Source organism: Myotis brandtii, unplaced genomic scaffold (genome assembly GCF_000412655.1).
Source record: "Myotis brandtii unplaced genomic scaffold, ASM41265v1 scaffold82, whole genome shotgun sequence".
NCBI classification, from domain to species: Eukaryota; Metazoa; Chordata; class Mammalia; order Chiroptera; family Vespertilionidae; genus Myotis; species Myotis brandtii.
The window spans coordinates 9,089,382-9,100,325 of NW_005371324.1; the positions used below are offsets into that span (position 1 = coordinate 9,089,382).

The window sequence follows — 10,944 nt, forward strand, 5'->3', positions numbered from 1 at the left end:
GGCTTAAATGTTAGAGTGTCATAGATTCAGTATTACTAGATTTGAAGTAGATTTTAGAAGTCATCCAGTCTAACTATCTTTCCAATGCTTGGATCCCCTCCACAACACATTTTCCTAGTATTTACCCAGCTTTTGCTTTATACTTTACTTAGTTTTCAGTAACAAAGAAGGCCTTACCTCAAAAGCCAGCTCTTTGGATATAATTCTGACACTTCTTTCTTACATTGAGATGAAGATAATCTTTGATTAACACTTTAGTTCTAGTTTTGTACCCTCATTTAACAATGAAAAAGCCAACAGCTCTTCCACATAAGAGCTCTTCAAATATTTGCAATCAGCCATACCTTTGGGTCAGCAAGAAGAATAAACACACCCATCTATGTGTCTATTTCTCACATGAGTTCAATCCTGTACATGAGCTTAAATACTCCCCCCTAACCTTCTTCTAAGGCAGTGGTCGGCAAACCGCAGCTCTTGAGCCACATGCGGCTCTTTGGCCCCTTGAGTGTGGCTCTTCCACAAAATACCACATGCGGGCGTGCATGTACAGTGGGATTGAAACTTCGTGGCCCATGCGCAGAAGTCAGTTTTCGGCCTGGGCGAGTCTATTTTGAAGAAGTAACGTTAGAAGAAGTGGGGGGTGTCGGTCGGATGTTTTTAGCAAAGGCCAGCTTAGGAGTACCCTAATCAAGTTAATAACAATGAACCTACCTATATAGTTTAAGTTTAAAAAATTTGGCTCTCAAAAGAAATTTCAATCGTTGTACTGTTGATATTTGGCTCTGTTGACTAACGAGTTTGCCGACCACTGCGCTAAGGTTATGCTATGCCTCTAAAAGTGTAGTAAACAGAAATGCATACTATTCCTTGGCTGTTATCTTACCACAATGGAGTAGAATAGAAAAGTCTTCTTTTGTCCCAATGTTATGTCAATCAATGTGGCCTACCTTATTGACTAATATATTGACTTTAGAGTCACATGAAATATCTGAATTTTTCTTAGAAAAATGTTTAGAATCGAATATTTATGAGCCTCCATATTTCACATTTTAGACAGTGCTTACGAATAAGTCTATTTCTTAAAATTTGTGATTCATAACCATATTAGTAATCCATAAATCAGATATCTGTGTTGTTGAAATGTTATGTCCAAGCAATTAGGGGATGTGCTGAACAAGAAGAGTAAGAGAGTCATAACCAAGCCATGAGAAACCTTGAGCTAGGTGGCATCACTCTATTGATTGGCACTATTACAGCAGTGTTACTCAACCAATTATAACTGCCACATAATTTTTCCATCATCCACACCCCGTTTTGACATCTTGTCCACTGTTCTGTTACAGAACAACTTTGTCAATGAAACAAACAAGCTTTGTTTGACATGGCTATTTTTAACACAGCTTAATTTGTTCTGTTTCAAAATAGGTTAATGCTTTCTGATAAAATTAAAAATCAAGCCAGTCAGGATTCTAATTACTGATGCATAATCATGGATCTTGGGTTTCAGAACCCCTGTTTGTAGCTGTTTGGATAGGACAAACATAGGACATAGCAGGCAAACATTCCTGGGCCAGAAACATGTTGAATAGTTTTGTTTTGTTTTGTTTTGTTTTAAATGAAAGGCTGTATATTTTTATGTATGGGGGGTTTCCATGTACATATTGCCTTTGCTAGTAATACATCTGTAAAAATACATTATATGTAGTATACTAAATGTGTCCCTCCATGGTTAGGGGCTAACAGTGTAGTCACATTGACTGATCTACCACATCTGAAGATTACCTTATTAACCTAGATTTTCAAATTGTTATATAAGGCAAATAGCACCCCTTTACAAATATTCTTCTCTATGAATTACTAAGAATTCCTTCCTTGTCATTTATTATTCCTGATGGAACCAAGTGAAAATTATCATAGTTTTATTTTGACAATTTTATTCCTCCATACCATCTAGCATAACTACTCTCAGCTTAATTTGTATTTCTCTTCCCTATGAGATAAACTCTTCAACTAACAGTTCCAAATCTTAGGACATGATTCAAAATTTTGACTTGGTTCTTGGACATTATCATTCCTCAACCACATTGCTTTCCATGCCATCCTTTCTTATCTTCCATTTTCATTGGTAGGAAAAGCAAAAAAAGAGAAAACTGAGAAATAAAATGAAATAAAAAAAACAGGTGGACACTCAGAAGCGACTGAAGCGAGTAGCAGTAGAAAGTCAGACACGCATACTTACGGAGCTGCCCCAGCCGAGCTTTTTCTTTTTTACCAAACAAACGTCCTATCGAAGACTTGATTCCCTTCTTCTTGGGGGCCTTGTGAAGAGAGTCTTGGCTGCTGTTGGCACTGCCAAGCCCAAAGCTGTCTGGCTCCAGGGAGGCAGCCAAACTACTGCAAACCACAAAGGAGGGCAAGTGCTCATTTTAATGCAACATCCACAAGGTATGCACACAAGACTTGCTTCCTTTATAAAGGTATGAAAGGAGAAACAGGTAGACTTCTGAAGTTTTCTCCCTTTCTGCTCTCCTTTCCTCTTAGTCAAACTGAAGTATGGTTTCACATCCTTAGGGCCCTGAACCTCCAAATTTTCTCTAAAAAACTTATTTTTGTTCCAAATGATCTTCTCCCTTATTTTTTTGTACAATCTCAAGCTAATCAGTAAACATAGGTGGCTTTATTAACTACATGTTAAATGACCTTCTATTATTTATCACTTGACCCTTTACCTATTTGTTTCTGAGTGCTTTTAAAATCTTAAACCTAATAACCTATGATAAGAAATTTAAATATAACTAATAATGAAGTCTAATGGATGGTTTCATTTGGATTTTCATCTAGCATTCTTTCTCTCAGTTTTGGAACCCAATTCACTCAATTTAAAATCATCTGGTTGGGATTCAGAAGTAACAAATCATATACCCTAGTGATCATTGTATACTTTTTCTTGTAATCCTAAGGTATTCTTTGATGTACATGATAAGCTGAAATGACTTTCAAGCAGTTGGTCTAGGTTCCATTCCTGGTCAGTGTACTTGACACTGTATTAATAGGAGAGGTTCAATAGATATTGCCCTCATTCTTTTTTCTACAGCTATTCAATTGACAATGACATAATAAATTATTTAACATTACTTACTCATTTTAATTAATTTGAGTTCACAATCCCTAAACTCAAAAACTACTGCTTTTCTTATGTGACAATATAATTCATTTTTTTTTGGACAGTGAAGGAAGTATCTATTTTGAAGCATTAGAAATTAAAAATAAGCACAACAGAAATAGTGCTTACCAGAACAAAAAGCTCTGTTTTCAAAAATATTTGTTGTAAAACCCATAGTATTTAGAAGGCAAATTCTTACTTAAAGTATTAATCATTGTTATGTTCACTTATATCAAATATGTATCTAGATATGCTGCAATTGATGACAGAAAAAGGACATACAGTTAAGATTAAATTGCATGCTTAGATTTATTTATGTCATTAATTATTATATAGATCTTCTTGCAATTTTTAAGGTAGATGGAAAGGACAATATGAAATGTCATTATGACAGGTGGTATATTTCCTGATATAACCCTATCTTTTCCTTTAATATTTTGTAAATGTGTGTGTGTGTGTGTGTGTTCCTTTCTAAGAACTTTCTGCCTGAGTAGCAGCAGCACCCAAAGGGTGGTGTGCCTAGTCTGCTAAAGGGAAATGGGGCACCATCATGGACTTTTCAGACCTTAATTACTCTTACACTCCAAGCCAAATGTATAGTCCTGTCCTTGATGGGAGCAGAATATGCCACCTTGGGATGTACCACTTTGGCCTGGGGATTATTTTAAGCTGAAGACAGCCAGAGTCCAGCACTCCCAAGGGAAGCTTTATACCTCCCCCTTAACTACCCCAAAGAAGTTAGGTCAGGGGCCTGGACCAGGAAGAGAGCTGTTAAGAGAGAAAACTTTTTATATCAGAAGGACTTATCTGCATAGCATGGTGAACATTTACTTACCAAACATAAGATCTCATTTTTCTATGAATTGTCTTCCTCCCCTTTGAAGCTCCAGACCCTTAACCCCTTCTTCTTAGCTCAGGATAGTATGTAAGCCTCAATATCGAACATTTACTTACCAAACATAAGATCTCATTTTCTATGAATTGTCTTCCTCCCTTTTGAAGCTCCAGACCCTTAACCACTTCTTCTTAGCTCAGGATAGTATGTAAGCCTCAATATAAGACCAACTGCCAGGGAATCTCCTAATTTTATGGGGCTCCCATATGAGTGAAATATGTTGTTTTTTTCCTGTTAATCTGTCTAATGTCAATTTAATTTAGAACAGCCAAAAAACCTAAAAGGAAAGAGGTATAAAGTTCTCTGCCCCTACATCCTAGAATCCCTGTAGTTTTTGTTACTATTCCAAATAAGTTCTTCATCTAGCCTGATTCTATTTCAAAAGAAAATATACACAAAAAATAGAAGAGCTATTCTTTTTTTTTCTTCTATTAAATTTACTGGGGTGACATTGGTCAACATGATCATATAAGTTTCAGGTGTGGGTTTCTATATTACAAGATCTGTATATTGCATTGTGTGCCCACAACCCAAAGTCAAATCTTCTCCTGTCACCATATATTAGGACCCCCTTCTCCCCCCATCCCCTTCCCTCTGGCAACCGCCACACTGCTGTTTGTGTTCACTAGTTTCAGTTTTATATCCCACATTTGAGAGAGAAGAGCTATTCTTATAAGTATTGGCTAATAACAGGACCACAAATGTAAAGTCAATTTTAAAACTAAAAATTTGATCTCAGAATGAAAATTTGTTCTTTTCACAAATATTGTGAAAATTGTGATATTGTTTCTATTTATTTCACAAGTTGAAATAAAATATGTTATATAAAATTTTCAGCAGTCTATTTGACCACACTGAAAGGAAGAGGACTGTTTTCAGGAGGAGCGCGGGCACTGTGTCCTGTGCTGGGAGAGTCCTACCTTCTGGCCTCATTGTGGTAGGAAGAAGGGAGGGTGTGAGTCATCCTGATGGTCCTAGGGGTCGGGGGAGGGGAAGTTTCACATTTAATTGTTGCTTTATCCTCCCGACCATCTTCTTCCACCACTGCAATCTACAAGTAAAAACAATGTATTCAGATGAACTCTTTAAATTTCAACTGAAATGAATAAAAATGGAGAATCATCAAGGCAAGGCTATCTGAGGAAATCTAACACAAAAACAATCCAAAAACTTGGGGCATATAGGTTTTACATATATAAATTCTCATTATTAAAGAGTGTTAATTTAATAACTCTTTAAAAGTGTAGTAGACACTCCAGTTAAAGTAAATATGGACCTGCTACAAAAATATTTAACAGTAAATAAATACCAAAGATCAATATGCAGGTGTTATAGTCATAATTAGCTAGTCAATATTAATAGGAAAGGAGCAAAGGGGAGGCCAAACATTATAAGCATGATCACCTGGGCAGCTTCACCAGGAAGCTGCAACTTCACACTCCCCAGGGAACCACCTGTCCATTCCCTGCAGTTCACTGGAGGAAGGGACCCAACAAAGGGGGAGATGGGTGCTTGTGCAGTGAAGTCAGTGTGACATAGCTTGCCTGCCTATCTAACCTGAGAAAAATAATTGGCTAGGAGGTGGAGGCACCGCAAGCACATGAAATTCTGAAGGGTTAATTGGCTAAGCTCCCAATTATAATCCTCTCTCTGTTGTCCTCTTGCCAGCTCTTGAGCTCTCTTGCTAGGTGACCCACACTCACCTGTGTGCTAGCCTGCCATGTGTCCTTAAGCAGCACCATGGCCCATGGCCACGTGGACCCCACATGCAATGGAATGTGGCTGGGAACACAAGCTAAGTTAGCCAGATCCCGGACTGGACTGTGCTTTAATATGGAGCAGAAACTCTGGGCCGTGGCTTTAATCCTAGCCCCATTGAGAATAAGATTGGACTTTTTCCATGGCAAGAGAGAAAAATGGAGCCTTGGAAACCTAGATGCTTTAATTCCATAGAAATAAACGTCACTCATCCTCTGTGCAAGTCTCAGGAAATTCCTTTCCTTTTGACATTGAAAGAATTCCATTTCCACTGGCAACAACAGGTGGGGACACAGAGGGCACCCCGTTGATAACACAGGGGCTATGAAAAAGCTATTTTGGAATCTACTTTAATATACCAGAATATAAATAATTTATTGAAATTAGAGCACATTTACTGAAAATGCATAGTCAGGTTATCACAACACGGACATCTTTTCAGTGGGGGATTTTAGAAGTGAGAACACATGTTGTCAAAATATAACTTTATTCCCTACTTCAATATTTATGCTCTTGATTTCATTCTGAACAGGAAGGCAGTGTATTAACTATATTTGCATATTTTCTATATTCTTGATGCTCTGGCGCCTGGGGCCATCCTGAGCCAGGAGAGACTGCCTCTCCCAGGGCCAGCTAAATCCTAGAGAAAGCAAACCACTTCCCCGGAGTGGGCCTTCCACATGAAAATCAATCAATCCAGATCTGGATCCCATACCATCTTATCTATCTGCTCTTACACTCCAGGAAGCAATATTCCTCGGCCGTAATCATCCAGGTCAGGCATTAGACAACTAGAGACAGCCCCCCTCCCTAGAGCCCACCCAAATGATTCAGAACAGCCAATCCTAACCCTACTTGCCTTACCTCGCCTTGTCTTTCCCACAGAAACCAGAATAAAGTCTCCTGCCCATGCTTTCCCACACTCTCTGTCTCCTGACCATACTGGCTTCCCTGTGGCCCTACATCCCTGGGTGAGCCCATCCTCTTGGAAAATTTAACAAGTTATCTTTTCATTGCAGTTGTCTCCTGACCTGTTGGCCTCACTATACCTGAATAATAGTGAGACCTACATTTACTGTTGTTCTAGTAGAGATAGTAAACTAGATAATTTTTGTACCAGCAATACTCTAAATCTTCTGTAGAAAATCAGGATACTTAGTCCCCATAATCTAATCATTGACCCAAAAAAGCATGAAAGAAAATTTTTTCTTTTAAAACATTTGCTCTTACGGTCATATTTAAAAAATTCAATAATGCTTAAATACTTTTGATATTTCTTTTTTATGTTACTACAGTATTTAAACTACAGGGAATAGTTTTCTTTTAAAACATTTGCTCTTACAGTCATATTTAAAGAATTCAATAATGCTTAAATACTTTTGATATTTTTTTATGTTACTACAGTATTTAAACTACAGGGAATATAATTTTAAAGCTCTCATGGGAAAAAAAAACAATATTTAACTCGTAGTCATATAAAAGGTATTTACAGTACCTTTCTCCGGTGTTTCCTTAGATCACTTGGCTGTGATTGGCAGCAATAAAAGCAACATAAAACACAACTAGTTAATGATTATCACTTAACCATGTTACAAATTTAAATAGTATCTATAATTTGACTTTGTTTTTTTATTCCATTTTTCCCTAGATAAGTGTGTTTACATTTACTTGTTACAATCATTATAAGAGCACTCCTCTTGGGAGTCCCTTTAGAGAGGGAACTTCCTGGGTGGCATGGGTGGGGCATGTCACCTGTGCACAGGCATCAGATAGGAGACATGGGCTCTAGGAAGCATAAAGCACAAATAGAGCGAGCTAGCCAGAAATAAAAATGGAACTAAATCCTCCCCGTAAAATATAAATGGCCATGAAAAAATTGTGCATAAACACATATTCAATGCATATAGATGGAGTTTACAAACGCTGCCTTTTGCCCCCACTGTGCAGAGCCTTGGGCCGCCTTTGGGCAGGTGGGCTGTTCCTGGGGGATCTCAATCTTCCTGGACTCTAACGCATCCCCCACTCCCAAGTGCCACAAGCTCAGCCCTCAGTATAACATGTTTCTGGAGCTGCTATTTTCTTGTCAACACTCTTTTACAGAATATTTTATAAAGCTAATTCTTTATGATTCCATATGAACCTTATTTACTTAATATCTTTATTGCTTTTTGTTATGAAAATAAAATAATTTTTGTTAAACTATTCCATTATACTTTACATTTTAGTTGTTATTAGAAAATGGGTAGGTTTACCCCATCCAGTGTTCTAATTAGATATTGCTAACATGTCACTTATGCTTATGTATTCGTGGTGAGGTAAAAGTGGATACACTAATAAAAATAAATGCAACACAACAATAAACATGATTGCAAAACATATACACATAGACAACCCAAACAATTACAATGTCTTTGCAATCTATATTTTCTGTCCCTAAAATTTCTAATGTTTCTTTGAATATTCAAATATAAATTATACCCAACAATATTATTTTTCCTTCACTATTTTCTACATGTGAAAGAAAATCTGTTACACTATTGTTATTTGATGACAATGTTTCATTAGGTAATAAAGATTTTCTGGATTTTATTTCTTGTTTATGTAGGTCAGATATTCAACATTTTAAATACTTGTTAACCCTCAGAAAATGTTCTAAGTAATTTTAAGTACTGAAATTATAGTGTGATAATGTTCATTTACCACTGATTTATTTATAAATGACTACTCAAGAAAATTCTTAAGAGCGCTGGTACCCTTGTCACACAAATGCCACATCTAAATATTAAAAATATTTTATCTTATTACTATAAAATAATAACACTATCAAGGGTTATAATGCTAGTGTTCATGAAAATACTTAAAAATTCAAAACACTATGTTGTAAAAATGTAAGTAAATAACAGTAGTATAGAAACAACCAGTTTCCTTGCCTTGAATGCTGAATAAATTATTCTCTATGGACCAAGATTCTTACTTAGCTGTAGTTAACAAGTAGGTCATCAATATGTAGCATGTACTAAACAGGCAGAAACTAAGCCAGAGACAATATCATTTTAGTTAATAAAATCAGAGGGATGTCTAGATTTCTAAAATAAGTAGATCATAATGTAGCTCAGTTATGGCCTTAGTATATCTTAGTACATTTGCTAAAAGTTTGCTCTGTATCTGGTTGGAGTTGGTTCTGATTAGTTGCTCTTTTTTCTGAGTGGCTATTGTCTGTGCTTCTATTTTTAATATTAAGTATGGAAGTCAGCAGAGACTAGAGGACTCACTGGCTTAATGTCTTAAGGAGATAAATGTTTCCTTTTTTTAAAAAAAATTCACCATTTCTCTTATATAGATTTTATTGCATGGGAGTCCCATAACTACAAAGTTTGCTGTGGGCAATATTGCCTCACCATATAAATAGTTTTCTCTTTAAGTTCTCAATTGCATAATCAAAGAAAGAGATACCTACATTTATATACATAACAGAAATTTCATCAAGGTAAAATAAAAACTTAAAAATCAATTATTTATAAGGTAGTTTTTATCTATATAATTCACTAGCCACATCACAAATGATTGCAACATATTTATTTTAAAATGTCATTAGAAAGTGAATTAAACATCTTGGCAATATATTACACACACACACACACACACACACACACACACACACAGCCATTGTGAACTTTTATAGATGCTTCACAACCTTCTTACCAGAAACACAATACACATTTCAGATTTTTCTGTAGTATGATTAATTTATCCTCCATTTATTACGTTTGTGCTGGATTTTACGGTGTATCAACTATTATTTTAGCTATTTGCCTTTTAATTAACCTCTTCCATTTACTTATTATATAACCTAGGGAAAGTTACACCGATGTAGATTACATATCCTCATCTCATAATGGGATTAATAACTGTACCTACCACATAGGTTGTTGTAAAAAGAAGAAATAATAAAATACACAAAAGCCCTTAGACTAGAGGAAACACCTAATCAGTATCAACTAATGTATCATGAATCCTAGTGGCAGCAAAGGGTCTCTGGACGCATCAGCATACCAGTGTCATGACTCCCATCCGATCCATTTCCCTGGCAGGACTTCGCGGTGTGAGCTTTGGCGTTGAATGTCCACTGGGGGGCGATGAGCTGGCCAGTGAAGAAGCTGTAACGGAGGCAGTGATGGAGGTCCCTGGGTGGACTCGCGCTAAATTCAGGCCTTCCAGGCTCACACTTGCTACTCTATTCTCAATTTCTTCAGCACGTAACTCTGTAGATTCTTTTTCTTCCTGAATTAGCCTGAAAGATACAGTTTAATTTTGATCCATTATATGCTCTGATAATGCTAATAAGTCAATTAAAAATTCTGTGAATATTTTATATCAAATCTAGTAGTTCCATCTTTTTTTCTCTAGGGAATATAACTTTCATTAAATTCAAGAGACTTCCAGACTGAAATTTAGAAAATCACTTTCTAAGTGATACATAATTCCTCTCCACTTCGATATTATAACCTACAAAACCCCTTGCCTGCATAATTAATGTATGCCATTAATCTTAAACTTACATTTGAACTACTGCGCTGATAAATGAGTTTTAGAAACTCAGATTCCAACAAAGTTATTAAATCTTACCTCCAACCCAATAACAAAGTATAATTGATAAAATCCTAAATAAGTGGTCATTCATAATTTTCATTTGGACAAATAAATGACCAAGTCATTTTTTAAACATTAAGGTACTTAGCCAAGTCACCTTTAAATAAACACCATGCAATTTAATAATGTGGAGATGGCCCTAGCTGGTTTGGCTCAGTGGATAGAGCATTGGCCTGCGGACTGAAGGATCCTTGGGTTGCATGCTCAATCCCCAGTAGGGGGCGTGCAGGAGGCAATCAATCAATGATTTTATCTCATCATTGATGTTTCTATCTCTCTCTTCCTCTCTGAAATCAATAAAAATATACTTTTAAAAAATGTGATGACAGATGATAGATAATTATAAAATTAAACTGTTGCTATAGACCCCTTTGAGATGACAAAGCTTAAATAGAAACAAGCTTCAAGAAGGTGTATACACTGAGTGGCCAGATTATTATGACCACCTGACATTTGTAGGCAAATTAGCTATAATTTC

General features: G+C 36.3%; 1 protein-coding gene across 1 annotated transcript in view; it reads right to left on the reverse strand.

Annotated features, from left to right (window-relative positions):
• Positions 1–10,944, reverse strand: part of PPFIA2 (protein tyrosine phosphatase, receptor type, f polypeptide (PTPRF), interacting protein (liprin), alpha 2) — a 485,860-nt gene that overhangs the window by 73,937 nt on the left and 400,979 nt on the right. Inside the window, exons 18-21 of the mRNA XM_014531636.1 lie at positions 9,870–10,107; positions 7,312–7,341; positions 4,979–5,109; positions 2,240–2,394 (exon numbers count right to left, since the gene is read on the reverse strand). Of these exons, the coding sequence (XP_014387122.1) occupies positions 2,240–2,394; positions 4,979–5,109; positions 7,312–7,341; positions 9,870–10,107 (554 nt within the window). The remainder of the gene's footprint in view (positions 1–2,239; positions 2,395–4,978; positions 5,110–7,311; positions 7,342–9,869; positions 10,108–10,944) is intronic.